The sequence below is a fragment of the Sapajus apella genome, unplaced genomic scaffold, assembly GCF_009761245.1.
Source record: "Sapajus apella isolate SASKATOON/1434 unplaced genomic scaffold, GSC_monkey_1.0 scaffold69, whole genome shotgun sequence".
Taxonomy (NCBI): Eukaryota; Metazoa; Chordata; class Mammalia; order Primates; family Cebidae; genus Sapajus; species Sapajus apella.
The window spans coordinates 5514581-5529842 of NW_022437009.1; the positions used below are offsets into that span (position 1 = coordinate 5514581).

The window sequence follows — 15262 nt, forward strand, 5'->3', positions numbered from 1 at the left end:
ATATATATATATATATATATATAAAATTTACACCAGTTTAGTGGCAAAATTATGATCATATTTTTGTATGCATTATAAAAACACAAGTTTTGTGTACCTGTGACATTTTAAAAAAGGTTTAAAACTGCACAGTTGGCTTTTCCCAATTGTTTCATAAAGATTTGTTGGCTATTGTATTAGTCCATTTTGCATTGCTATAAAGGAATACCTGAGGCTGAGTAATTTATAAAGAAAAGAGATTTATTTGGTTTCTGGTTCTTCAGGTTTCTGAACAGTTTCAGTGCATTAAGTTGATCTAGCTATAGACCATTTTCTTTGAAGATTGGTGTCTTCGCATCTTTTCTCTGAACTTCTTGCTTAGCACTGAAGTGGTCCTTAATGTCCCTAGAACAGACACTTTCCACAATTTTTTGACCATACCTCATCATAATAAATAAATTTGTGATTGGTCACACACACATGCACACATACACACCCCGAAACAAACATTTCTGAAACAATACTTGCATGCAATGTACTCTGACGTATTATATTCTACACTGTTTTGTTTCACTGATTATTTTAAGACTTCCATTTAGGATATAGAAGGACTTAAAAAGACCTTTGCTCTGATATTAACAAGAACATCCTAGACAAAATTAAAATCATATTTCTCTGGGGCTACTGACTAGCAGTAGATGCAAATAAACGTTGGTAAACTGAATTCCAAAGTAAAAATAGCCCCTCATAAATAAGCAGAGAGCCACAGGAACTTTTATACCTGGGACAAGCACATGATCTGGATTTAAGTAGCTCTGACACAGATGGTAAGACTTTATACAGCCAAGGGAAAATCAGACAAGCCTTAGTTAACGGTGTAAACCGTTGAAATTGGAATGTAGATTGGAATCTGGAAGAATCTCAAATGGAAAAACAAACCACTTAGCCCAGGAATTATCTGCTGTGTCCCCTTTCTCCCAAGTTTTGCTAGAAAAGCAGCACTGAAGTAGGACAGGAGAGATACAAAGAAATTGTGTAGTCCCACATATTATGCAGTAATGCCCTGCCAGAGTTGATTACAGAGGTGAACCTAAACTATGTGAAACTGCAGCCACGCTCTTGCCAGCTTAAGTGTTGATAGGATTAAACAGGCAGTGGTGGCCAGGTGGTTCATGCCTGTAATCCCAGCACTTCAGGTTGCTCAAGCCCAGAAGTTCAATATCAGCCTGGGCAACATGGTGAAACCCCATCTGCACGCACACACGCGCGCGCGTGCGCGCGCACACACACGCACACACACACACACACACACACACACCCCTAAGGTGGGAGGATGGCTTGAGTGCAGGAGGCAGAGGTTGCAGTGAGGTGACATTGCACCACTGCATTTCAGCCTGGGTGACACAGTGGACTCTTCTGGAAAAAAAAAAAAAAACAAAACAAAAAAAACAGTGTCTTGGGAGTTTAGAGGTTTGACTGATTCCAGATTAATTCCATGTAATAAAACCTGCACTCAGCCTCAGCTCAAATGACTAAAGGAGGAACCTGAATGATCATCCTCTCAATTCAATTGCCAGACATTAATCGCCAGAGGAAAGGCTTATAGTCTCAGAAATAAGGAAGACAAAGAAAAAGTACACCTTATCCTCTACTGTTCTTTTATAGATAGTGCCAAGAATATAATTTAAAATTATAAGACACTAAAAGAAACAAAAAAATGTGAATCATAATTAAGAGAAAATATAGTTAATACAAGAAAACTTGACAGTGACCTAGCTGTTAGAATTAACCAACAAGGGGTTTAAGATTATTATAAATATGTTAAATAATATACAGAAAAAAATTAATATAATGAATGAAAAGATGGAGTATTTCAAAATACAAATGAGAATATGAAGAAAAAAAGAACCAAATAGAAAATTAAGAACTGATAAATACAATAGCTGAAATAAAAATTCTTAGATGGGGTTAGAAATGACTTTGCTCTGTAGAAGAAAAAATTAGTGAACTTGAAGACGGGTAGTCTGTTCATTTATTCAAACTCAAGCAGAGGAAATTAAAAAGCAAAAATGTACACAGAGCAGGAATACCTATGGAGCAATAATAAGTGGTCTAACAATATGTTAACTGGAGTTCTAGAAGGCAAGGAGAGAGAATGGGGCAGGAAAACAAAATTGAATTTGATGAGAAATGTCAACCCAAGATTCAAGAAGCTCTGCAAACCTCATATAGGATAAATATAAAGAAAACCACACTTAGGCTTATTATAGTTAAATCGCTGAAAAGCAAATATTAAAAGAAAATCTTAAAAACAGAGAAAACAATTCATATCATGTACAGGGGCGCTAACATAAGAATGGCTGCTAACTTCTCATTAGAAACAGTAACTAAGTCAAAAGAATGACAACCTTAAACTAATTAAAAGAAAATATTGTCAACTTAGAATTCTATATTTGGCAAAATTATTCTCCAAAACTGAAGGTGAAGTAACTATTTTAGATTGTGAATGGAGAAAATTTGCTACAAGCAAACCTCTATTGCAAGAAATACCAAAGGAAGTACAAGAATGCAGTGATTAATCATAATTTACAGATGAGAAAATGGAAACCAAGAAAGGTAAAGTGACTTTCCTAAGGTTATACAGCTAATAAATTGCAAGGTTAGGACTAAACTCCATGTTTTCTGATTTCAAGTCCAGTGCTCTTGGTTTAGCGAACAGTAGAGCCTGTTGAGTGGAAAACAAATGGAGTAGTCATATTCAGGTCTGAATCCAGCTCCACCAGCTGTTGGGACTTTGGACTATTGGAAAAGTCATTTATCTTCATTTTTCACATGCAAAATATGGCATGGAGAGATTAATATCTATATGGTTGAGGGGAGGACTGTAATACTTGTTCAAGTACTTTGCACATTGTAGGCCTAAAATAAATATTAGTTCTTTTCCTCTGTCTGTATACTATATTAGTTTTTTCTTTTTTCAATCAATAGAATTTTTTTTGAAGAGGTCATCTTTCCCAGAAATTTAAACTTTAGCCTTATCTCTTTTCTGAAATAAGCCATCCTTATGATACCAATAATGGTTCTATTTCCTTTTGGCTAGCTGAGTAGTTGGAATCCTTTTGGCATGATTTTCTTCAGATAAACAGCTATCCTGGCACTGAATCTGAAACTGGTATTATATACATATATATATGCATACATATGTATGCATATATGTATGTACACATACACAAATATATGTATACATATACATATATAAGCAAATCAAACCATAAACAAATATACAGAAAGAGTACTATATGATGACTAAGTGGGATTTACACCAGAATGCAAGGTTGCTTTAACATTGAAAGTCACCATATTTGTGGGATAAAGAAAGCTATGTGATTATCTTAATAGATGCAGAAAAAGCATTTGAAAAAAATTTACACTTTCAGCAAATCAGAAATAGAAGAGAATTTCCACAATCTGGTAAAGTACCTATAAATAACAAACCCACTGCAGATATAACAATGAGTGATAAAAGACTAAATACGTTTTCCTTAAGAATGGGAAAAAGGCAAGGATGTCTCCTCTTACCACTTTTATTCAACATTGTAAAAGAAGACAAAGGCCAGGTGTGGTGGCTCATGGCTGTAATCTTAACACTTTGGGAGGCCAAGGAGGGCAGAAGGCTTGAGCTGAGGAGTTTGAGACCAGCATGGGTAAGTGGTGAATCCAGCCTCTACACAAAATACAAAAATTAGCCAGGCATGGTGGTGAGCGCCTGTAGTTTCAGCTATTCAGGAGACTAAAGTGAGCATCGGGGAGGACTGCTTAAGTCTGGGAGATTGAGGCTGCAGTGAGCAGATCTTGCCACTCCAGCCTGGGTGGTAGAATGAAACCCTGTCTCAAACAACAACTACAACAAAAACCTAATGAATAAAGCAAGAAAAACTATGTAAAATGCGTAGAGACTGTAAAAGAAGTAAGGCTGTTCTTTTTTTCTGCAAACAACGTGATTGTAAATGTAGGAATTCCTAAGATATGTATATTACAAGATAAGAGAATTCATAAGATAATTTAGCAAGGTCAGAATACATGGTCAGTGTACAAGAATTAATTGTGCTTCTATACACTAAGAATAAACAATTGGAAAATGAAATTTAAAATAACATGTACAACAGCATAAAAGCATGAAATATTGGCTGGGCATGGTGGCTCATGCCTGTAATCCCAGCACTTTGGGAGGTCAAGGCAGGCAGATCACTTGAGGTCAGGAGTTTGAGACCAGCCTGGGCAACATGGTGAAATCCCATCTTTATTTAAAAAAAAAAAAAAAAAAAAAAAAAAGCAGAAAAAACCTTAGCTGGGTGTGGTGGTGCACACCTGTAGTCCCAGCTACTCAGGAGGCTGAGGCACTAGAATCCCTTGAACTTGGGAGGTGTTCAAGGGATTCAAGAAAGAAAAGAAAAAGAAATACTTAGTGATTCAAGATGTGTACACTGAAAACCACAAGCCAATGCAGAGAAAAAAATAAAGAATAACTACATAGAAAGATATTATACATTAATGTACTGGAATATTCCATTTTTTTTGAGACAGGGTGTTGCTCTGTCGCCCAGGGTGGAGTGCAGTGGTGCGATCTCAGCTCAATGCAGCCTCAACCTCTGGGTTCAAGTAATTCTTGTGCTTCAGTCTCCCAAGACTGCAGGTGTGTGCCACATACCTGGCTAATTTTTATATTTTTAAAAGAGACTAAAATGAGGTTTCACCATGTTGCCCGTTGAGCTCCTAGCCTCAAGTGATACGCCTCCCTTGGCCTCCCAAACTGCTAGGATTACAGGCGTGAGCCACTGGGCCTGGCTAGGAATATTCAATTTTGTTACAATAAAAAATTATCTCTAAATTGATCTATAGATTCAACACAATCCCAATCAGAATCATAGCAGGCATTGCTGTAGAAATTGACAAGTCAATTTTCAAATTTATAAGGAAAGGCAAAGAATCTAGAATAGCCTAAATAATTTTCAAAAAGAAGAATAAAGCTGATGGGCATACACTACCTGATTTTAAGACTTACAAAACTGCAGTAATCACAACAATGTATATTAATTGACTGGACAGACGAAAGGATTAGCAGAAGACCAGAGTCCAGAAATGACCCCACATTTATATAGTCAATTGATTTCCACAAAGCTGGGGAAGAATAACCTTCTCAATAAATGGCATTGAAACAAATAGGTATCTATCTGGGAAAAAAAGAACCTCAACCTTTCCTCATAACATTTACAAAATTTAAGTTTTTAACCTAACTACTAAGAGCTAAAACCACAAACTTTCTAGAAGAAAAAAACCTCATGACTTTGAGGAAGAAAAAGATGTCTTAGAACAGAAAACACATTAACCATAAAGAGAAAGAATTGATACACTGGACTTCATTAAAATTAAAACCTGCTCACTTAAGACATTGGCTTAAAAATGAAATGGAGCTTGGTGCAGTGGCTCATGCCTGTAATCCCAGCACTTTGGTGGGGTCCAGGTGGGAGGATTGCTTGAGCCCAGGAATCTGAGACCAGCCCTGGCCACCTCCACCTCCTGAGTACAAGCAATCTCCTCCCTCAGCCTCCCAAGTAGCTGGGATTATAGGCATGTTTCACCAGGCTTGGCTAATTGTTGTATTTTTAGCAGAGATAGGGTTTCACCATGTTGGCCAGACTGGTCTTGAACTCCTGACCTCAGGTGATTTACCCACCTTGGCCTCCCAAAGTGCTGGGATCACAGGCATGTGCCACCACACTCGGCTTAGATTATAGACATTTTACACGTTACATTGCTGAGTGTCTGGATTTAGTTGTCTTCATGTAACAATTATTGAATTTTGTTTTTGTGGGCACTTGAATTTCATATGAATCCACTTAATCCTTGTTAGGGTTGCTCTAAGATAGCCTTTATGCTGGGGTTAATTTCGTCCTACTGGTAAACCATTGCTTCTTGTTTCTCTACGAAATTACCTGGGTGTTCAATGAGGGTGCTCCGCTGTTGTTGGACTTTGAATGTTTCCCAGAGCTGGGTGAACCCTGGGTTAGCTTAAAGATCTCCCTTAGTTTTTCTTTCCCCACAAGTTGTTTGTTGTCCAGCCTCACGTAGTATTACCCTATGCATTAGCAGCTTAGTATTCACCCAAAGATTCAAGGGGACTCTATGTAGATTTCTGGAGATTTTTCTCTTTGTTGCCCTCTTTTCTGATACTGTGCCCCCAAAATTCCATTTGCCTCAGCCTCTCCATATTCCAATCTCGTTATCCTCAACTCAGCAAGGTTGCCTTGTCTGTTTGGGTTCCCCCTCCTGACCCTACTTTCTGGAGTCTCCGGGGAGAAAGCTGGGCCATCATAGGACCTGCCTCATTTTACTCAAGTTTTCTTTCAGAGATCACAGTCCTAAGCTGTCTGTTACCCAGTATCTGAAAGCACTTATTTTATATCTTTTATATGTATATTATATATATATTTTATAAATTTTTTCAGTTTTATACTTATTGGTGTGGGAAAAGCAAGCCTAATTCAGCTACTCCATCACGGCCAGAAGTGAAGTTTCCTTTCATCAGTTTTCTTTTTAATTGAGGTAAAATTCACTTAACACGAAATTAACCATTTTAAAGTGTACCCCTTCATCAGTTTGTAAATCAGCTTTTAGAATGTTCCAAATTCTTCCATGTTATTTTTCCAGATACTTATATATAATCAAATAAAATATTTTAAAAGATTTGGAGTGAGAAACTTGCCCTATCCAAGACTTGAATTAGTAAAATAGAGCATCACTCATTCAGGTAGGCTTGCATATGAAAAGAAAAAAAAAAAAAAAAGGAAAAATAGAGCATCAGTATTCTCTTTCCCAAAGAGAATTTAATTTACTGGAGTGAATTCAGATTGGTTTCTCTTAATATGTTAAAAACACAGAATTCTATATATAATAGGTTATGTTATAAATTCTATTTTAAGCTGATAAACTACAGTTGATATATTTCTTGGATGAAAATAAATACACAGAAAAGCAATAACAATAAAAACAAAGGGACGTGATTAAGAGTTACTCCAAGTATGCTGTTTGATGATACTTCTAAAAATTATGCTTGGCCGAGCACGGTGGCTCACGCCTATAATGCCAACACTTTAGGAGGCTGAGGCAGGAAAATCACCCAAAGTCAGGAGTTCAAGACTAGGCTGACCAACATGGCAAAACCCAGTCTCTACTAAAAATATAAAAAGTTAGCTGAGCATGGTGGCAGGTGCCTGTAATCCCAGCTACTCAGAAGGCTGAGGCAGGATAATCGCTTAAACCTGGGAGGCGGAGGTTGCAATGAGCTGAGGTTTCGCCACTGCCCTCCAGCTTGGGCAACAAGAGCGAAACTTCATCTCAAAAAAGAAAAAAACTCATACTTGAGTTTTTATGTTTACGCTTCTATTGTTTTTGCGAGAAACTGAATTACTGCTGCTGTTTCTTTAGTTGAGATTGAACATTGTGGTTATGTTTGCTTTACCTTCTCTTTTTGTGAGTCCTGCCTGACTTCAGTAGTTTTTAATAGCTGGAAAAGTCTCTGACTCATTTTGTGTTATTAAAAGAAAAAACAATTTTTTTTTTTTTTTGAGATGGAGTTTCACTCTTGTTGCCCAGGCTGGAGTACAATGGCACGATCTCAGCTCACTGCAACCTCTGCCTCCTGGGTTCAAGCGATTCTCTTTTCTTAGCCTCCCAAGTAGCTTGGATTACAGGCATGTGCCACCACACCCGGCTAATTTTTTTTTTGTATTTAATAGAGACAGGGTTTCACCATGTTAGTCAGGCTAGTCGTGAACTCTTGACCTCAGGTGATCCACCCACCTTGGCCTCCCAAAGTGCTGGGATTACAGGTGTGTACCACCATGCCCACACAGTGATTTTTTAAATTGTTGAAACTGTTAGATTTTCTCAACCTCTGTTTCTGTTAGAACTGTTAAAGCAAACTTGCGAAAGCAATTTCTAGGACAAGTATGCAAATCAGTTGGGTTTAGGAAGTTTTCAAAAGATGAATCTTGGGAGAGATCTAGGATTTGAAAATTGGGCCAGCACTTAGGAGTTAGGATGTCTACCAGTAGTGGAGGTTAAGGCAAGAAACTGGGAAAATGAGGTATGGGATGGGTAAGATCTCGCAGGCTGGAAGAGCCATGGGAGAGGAGGCACTGAGGAGCAAGGTGGCTCAGAATATAGTTAGGTTAAAGGGACAAATGGGAGGTTTGTGTCATAAAACAATTGAGGTGAGCAATTCTTATTTTTGGATGGGACAAAAATCACAACCTGTATGTAAGAACAGGCAAGCCACATAATAAAGGGTGTAAGTTCATGTGGCAAAAATTGAAACTGTGAAATCAGCTCTAAGATAGATTTTCTGTGTTATCAGTATAGTCATAGATCTAGTTAAAATTCATTGAAGTGTTTTTATCTTTGAAATAGTTCATTTTTTGAAAGGTATAATGTATTAAAGCATACGTTTGGGAGAAAGTAAACAATTTTTTAGTAATGTCTTACGCTGCTGTGCTGCTCTGTTCAACTGAAACAGCATCAGTACACATCATTTATATTTGTATGTGTATTCCATAGATTTAGCCATTTGTTGCCAGTCATTTGTCTTTTACCTTTTTTTCTTTTTTGAGTTGGGGTCTCACTCCATCACCCAGGCTAGATTGCATGCTGTGATCATAACTCACTGCAGCCTCCAACATCTGGGCGTAAGCAGTCCTTCTGCCTCAGCCTCCCAACCTGTAGCTGGGACTACAGGCACAGGCCACCTTGCACAGCTAATTTTATTTATTTATTTATTTGGTAGAGCTGAAATCTCACTATATTGCCTAGGCTGGTCTCAAACTCCTGGCCTCAAGTGATGCTCCTGCCTCAACATCCCAAAGTCCTGGGATGACAAGTATGAGCTACCATACCCAGCCATGTTGCCAGTAATTTTCAAGTTAAAATTTTTTTTAGCCCTGACAATTTTCATCTTTTTCTCCTCAATTTGAGCCATTCACACTTAAAACACATTAACCAGGGAAGAATAAATAATGGTTAACAAGGATCACCAGAAACCTCTAGGAACCTCCCAGGAGCCAGAGAAAAAAGTCCTGTCTTGTCTATAGTGAAGAAAACCCAAGTCTCAAGGACATCCTAAAATCCCAGGAATTTCCTATAAATATCGGAAGTAAGAAAAGAATTTTCAGTTTTAATATTCAATAGTAGCAGATTAGATCTTTAAATTGTATATGTTAGTGTCTTTTATTAAGAGTTCTGTGTAACAGTTTTGATATTTTTGGCTTTGGGCATGGTTTTTTTTTTTTTTTTTTCATCCACATGAAAAGTTTTTTGGAATTATTATTATTTTTTTTTTACATCAGACCATCACCAAAGTTTATTTGCTGAAAAAGCTGTTTCCCCACAAATTTGTAGGTAGGAATGGTTTAAATGAAAGTTGATGGAAGTCTTAGCAGTTGCTCTGCCAAGAATAACGTTTGTGTGTGCTTTATGTATGTATAAGTTTTGGTCATCTGTACTGACAGAGCAGGGCTTAGATATTTTCCTGCCTGTTAATCAACACCACACAGACAAAGCTCAAGGAAGGATGATCCCTGCCTCAGGAAGTTTTGAATCAGTTGCTATTTATAACAAGTATATAGCAGAACTTGAGATCAGATCTTTACTCAGTAGGAAAAATTTTCTGCTGAATTTTCACGTATGAGGAAACAGTTTATGGGCCTGAGTAAAGCCTCTGTGTGAAAGGAAGGGATATGACAATGGCTGTATTTGTGTTGATTTGGGTCAAGGGTGTGGTAGCAGAGATGTGGGAAGTCCAGTCATCAGTGACAAAATAGATTATTACATTTTAAAGCAACTGATGGTTAATGGGAACCTTGAGTTGTCTTTAGTGTGTATGGAATCCTGTGTTGCTAATAGTAAAGTTGAAATAGGCTATGTGATGGATTGATATTATCAATCAACATGGGACGGAGGAGGAAGTTGGCTATCAGTGTGTTTCCATGCTAATTGGCTCTTGATGTAGACATATAAATTTTGGGGGGGTTTGAGATGTAAATGTATATGTGTGTGTGTGTGTGTGTGTGTGTGTGTGTGTGTGTGTGTGTGTGTGTGTATGCTCCTTATAATATTTCATTACTCCTTGTTTCAGTAAGAGAAGCTTTCATAAAGAATTAATTTATGGCCAGGTGTGGTGGCTCATGCCTGTAATCCCAGCACTTTGGGAGGCCAAAGGGGTGGATTGCTTGAACTCAGGAAGTTCAAGACCAGCCTGGTCAACATGGAGAAACTCTGTCTCTACCAAAAATACAAAAACTTAGCTGGGTGTGGTGGCATGTACCTGTAGTCACAGCTACTCAGGAGGCTGAGGTGGAAGAATCACTTGAACCTGGTAGACAGAGCCTGCAGTGAGCCAAGATTGCCACCACTGCATGCCAGCCTGAGTGACAGATCAAGACCATCTCCAAAAAAAAAAAAAAAAAGAATTAATGTATTACAAAATAATAATGTATAGTACTATGTATAATCTCTTATAAAACCTCATTCTACCTAACTTTAGGAATTCAAATATGGCAGAACATTAAAGCTGACAATTTGAAGCAATATCATAAATAATATTTTGGTAGTATTATCTCACCATCTTAGGAGTCCCTTTATGTAGTTGAATTGCTTAATAGGTGACAGGTACATTTTTACATATGCAGTGTATATGAATTATGTAATGGTAGGTGGGCAATGTTTTAGTGGAGTTTTAAATTAGGAAATCATAAAATGTGTTAACGTATTTTTGTGTCATTTTAATAGGATTATTCAAGATAAGATTGTAGCCATTTTCAACAAGGATCACAGATCAAAATTGTTCTTTTAAAAAAGAGATTTACAAGTTAAACATGAAGGGAAAATACTGGAATCATTTGGATTGTGACAGGATAAAGAATACAATATTTCACAGTTACTTGTAATGGCAACTTTGTAAGATTCATCACTTGTCATTCACCAGTTGGGAACATGGATGTTGGTTTCTCTCGTACTGCTGTTCAGACACTGTCAAGAAGCCACTGCAAAAACATCAAACAAAAAATTTCTCAGTGGGAAGGAAGGGCTAATGGTATATCTAATCCAGAAAAGTGGTATCCAAAGGACTTTGGAGTGAGATATAACTGTCACCAAGAGATCCTTCCTAAGAAAAATCCTGTTGCTGAGAAAAAGAGCAAAAACTTGGATGTAACCAGCTGTGAGAATGTGGGTCTAGATATAAATGAAGATACCAAAAGCCATGATCGAAGTGATAATGATAGTAAGAGATATGAGTATGGTGATACACGCTTCTTTAAAAATGAATCCGAATCTAACTGTGTATGTTCTCGGGTCAAAGAAATTGAAAGCTCTAAAGAAGATGTCTTGGATTCAGAGACTTCATTACCTCCAGGAAACTTCTATACCTCACAAATACTGTGGAAGAAAATAGAAGCACTTCCCCCAGATAAACTCTTAAATTTGGCTTTAGAACATTGTGACTCTTCAGAAAAAGAACTGAACTTCAGAGTTTTGGATAGTTCATATGGAATAACCAAGAGCTTAGAAAATATTTACTCTGAACCTGAGGGGCAAGAATGTGGACCTTCTATAAATCCTTTGCCAAAACCTCGTAGGACATTCAGATATTTATCCGAATCTGGTGTTATGCCACATAAAGAAAGAAACTGTGACAAAAAATACTGTGAAAATCATTCTTGTGCACAATCTTCTTTGGCCTCTTCTCAGGAATCTGAACCAAAGAAATATGGTGGAAAAATCAGAGGAAGATCTAAAAGGTATGTTTTTATCCTACAGATAATGATTTGTAGGTATTTTCCTTATGGGATTATTGAGCTGCTTTTTCCTTTTCAAACCAGTTTCCATTTCCCAGCTTAGGTGATAGCCCTGATTTGAACATACAGGTGTTGATTAATGTGGAAGGATAATAAGGAGAGAAAAAAGTAGAAATGTAGTAATGTCTAAGATAATCTATCGACATAAGAGCATCAGAACACCTTCCATTTTATTAATATATCTTTAAGAATCTGGCCCCGCACCGGTGTGGTAGCCCACTCTGGTAATCCCAGCACTTTGGGAGGCTGAGGCTGGCAGTTCACTTGAGGTCGGAGGTTCAAGACCAGCCTGGCTGACATGGTGAAACCCCATCTCTACTAAAAATACAAAATTAGCCGGGCATGGTGGTGTGTGCTATAGTTTCAGCTACTCAGGAGGCTGAGGCAGAAGAACTGCTTGAACCTGGGAGGCTGAGCTTACAGTGAGCTGAGATTGTGCCACTGCGCTCCAGCCTGGGTGACAGAGCAAGACTCAGACTCAATTAAAAAAAAAAAAAAAACCTGTAGGAGCTGGGTGTGATAGCTCAATCTCAGCACTTTCGGAGGCCAGGGCAGGAGGATCACTTGAGGCCAGGAGTTCAATACCAGCCAAACATCAGACAGGGCAACATAGTGAGACCCTGTCTCTAAAAAGAAAAAAAAAGCCAGGTGTGGTGATGTGCGCCTGCTTGTCCTATCTACTTGGAGTATCACTTGAGCCCAGGAGATCAAGCCTGCAGTGAGCCGTGATCACTTCACTGCACTCCAGTCTGGGCAACAGAATGAGACCCTGCCTCTAAAATTAAATTAAATTGAAACTTAATTCAAGAAAATCTGTAAGGAAGCAGCTACATTCTTCCACTTCATTTAGGGCATGCTGGCCTCAGCCCCACTTTTCCTTACAGAGTGAACTTAACAAAGGAACCCAATGAAGAATATGAATCTGATTGGCTGCAGGCATCCAGTTTTCTCATGGTGTATATAAGGCATCAACCTACTTCATTATTCTTAGATCTCTGATAAAACATCTTTATAATTTTGCACACAAGTTCTGTACTTATTTATTTCTGCCTCCCGTACCAGTTTAAAGAAGATTAGAGTTTTCTATAATCCTAGCACCTTGGGAGGCCAAGGCAGGCAGATCACCTGAGATCAGGAGTTCAAGACCACCCTGGCTAACATGGTGAAACCTTGTCTCTACTAAAAATAAAAAAATTAACCGGGCATGGTGGCATGCGCCTATAATCCCAACTACTTGGGGGGTTGAGACTTGAGAACCACTTGAACCTGGGAGGCACAGGTTTCAATGAGCCAAAATTGTGCCACTGCATTCTAGCCTGGGCGACAGACTGAGATTCCATCTCAAAAGCTAATAATAATAAAACAGGCCAGGTGCAGTGGCTCACACCTGTAATCCCAACACTTTGGAAGAGTGAGGCAGGTGGATCCCAAGGTCAAGATCAAGACCATCCTGGTCAACATGGTGAAATCTTGTCTCTACTAAATACAAAACTTAGCTGGGTGTGGTGGCGCACACCTGTAGTCCCAGCTACTCAAGAGGCCGAGGAAGGAGAATTGCTTGAAGCTGGGAGGCAGAGGTTGCAGTCAGCCGAGATCGTGCCACTGCACTCTAGCCTGCTGACAGAGTGAGACTCTGATTCAAAAATAAATACACTGGGGTCTGTTGGAGGGAAATAGGGGAGGGACAGTGAGGGGAGGGGAGTTGGGGAGAGATAGCATGGGGAGAAGTGCTAGATGTGGGTGATGGGGAGGAAGGCAGCAGATCACACTGCCACGTGTGTGCCTATGCAACAATCTTGCATGTTCTTCACATGTACCTCAAAACGTAAAATGCAATAAAATAAATAAATAAAAAATAATCAAATAAATAAATAAAAATTTAAAAAAAAATAAAGATTAGCGTTTTGAAAGATATAACCATAAAATATATCTCCTTTCTTAAGGAAATCCTTTGAATTTGAGGATATTCAGCACTTTCGAAATCGGAACTCACAGATGATTCACGAAGAACTTGGAAGAAATTCTGGGTCAGCACTTTATTACACACAGTCTGAGGACAATATCTATGAAGATATCATATGTACGTGTTGACAACTTTGCAATTAAATTTAATGGTTATGTATTTGGTGAAGCCCTTAATTGTAGGATGGTATTTTCTTCTGCAATCAAGCATATATTGCTCTAGGTTTTTCTTATACACCAAAGGAAACCTTTGGTGTATAAATTATTTTATTCTCTAATGAATTTTACAACTAATGTGATAGACAGCTCAGCTCATAAATATATGTTTGTAATGTAATATTTTGAGAATTCTTTTAGCTGTCTCTGACACATAAATGATTTCATAAGCTTAAAATGCTGTTGCTCTGGAGACCCCCATCCCTATAGCAATGTAGAATAGGAAAGCTGAACATAGTTGTTTCTGTCTTTGGTTAGCCGTGGTTATCTTTGCATTTAATTATGTCATGTAAACATTTTTTCAAAAAATTATTTTTTAAGATCCCACCAAAGAAAATCCATATGAAGATATTCCTGTGCAGCCTTTACCTGTGTGGAGATCCCCTTCAGCATGGAGGCTACCACCCCCTAAAAGTGCTTTCAAAGCACCCAAGGTATAACCAGATAATTAATTAAAGAAAGCATTAGAATCTTATTCATGGTATCTACAAAAAGATTATGGTGATTTAACTGGGGCCAGAACTAAGAGGCATTGAAATGTAAGTTTTAATGTTGGTGGTGGTTTTTTTGATTTTTGTTTTGTTTTTTGGGACAGCATACAGCTGCTGCTTCTTTGTTGTTGTTGTCATTGTTGTTTTAACACTTCAAAAATAATTGAATATATATGACTTTAGACAGTCATGAACTTTTCAGTTCACTACAGTTCCCACCTCTCCCTATTAGTCTACATCAACCAATGGCCATTAAATTACCCACCTATTCCCTGAAAGCATGTGAGATGCCTAGAAGCAAAGGTTCCCTTGAGTTTATGAAAACTGTGAGCCATTGTTTTCTGGGAATTTCATCACCTTGTAGGGGAACTTTGGATTAGAAACCTGAGAAACTTCTTTACAAATGGTGAGAAATAAATTATGTTATCTTCATTTGAAATGATTTTAAATGAAAGATAGGATAAATATGTTTCTGGGATAACTTTGACTTTGTATGAGAGCACAGGCATTAACTAGATGATGCTGGCCAGGTATGGTGGCTCACACCTGTAATCGCAGAACTTTGGGAAGCTGAGGTGGGAGGATTGCTTGAGCCCAGGAATTGCAGACCAGCCTGGGCAACCTGGTAAAACCCCATCTCTACAAAATATATATATATATATATATATATATATATATATATATATATATATATAAATTAGCTGG

At 38.0% G+C, this 15262-nt stretch overlaps 1 protein-coding gene across 2 annotated transcripts in view; it reads left to right on the top strand.

Annotated features, from left to right (window-relative positions):
- DENND2C (DENN domain containing 2C) overlaps positions 1-15262 on the top strand; it is a 74677-nt gene that overhangs the window by 24386 nt on the left and 35029 nt on the right. For both annotated transcript variants that reach the window (XM_032249668.1, XM_032249669.1), the window contains exons 2-4: positions 10822-11831; positions 13832-13968; positions 14388-14500. In XM_032249668.1, coding sequence (XP_032105559.1) covers positions 11026-11831; positions 13832-13968; positions 14388-14500 — 1056 coding nt within the window. In that variant the 5' untranslated portion in view covers positions 10822-11025. The remainder of the gene's footprint in view (positions 1-10821; positions 11832-13831; positions 13969-14387; positions 14501-15262) is intronic.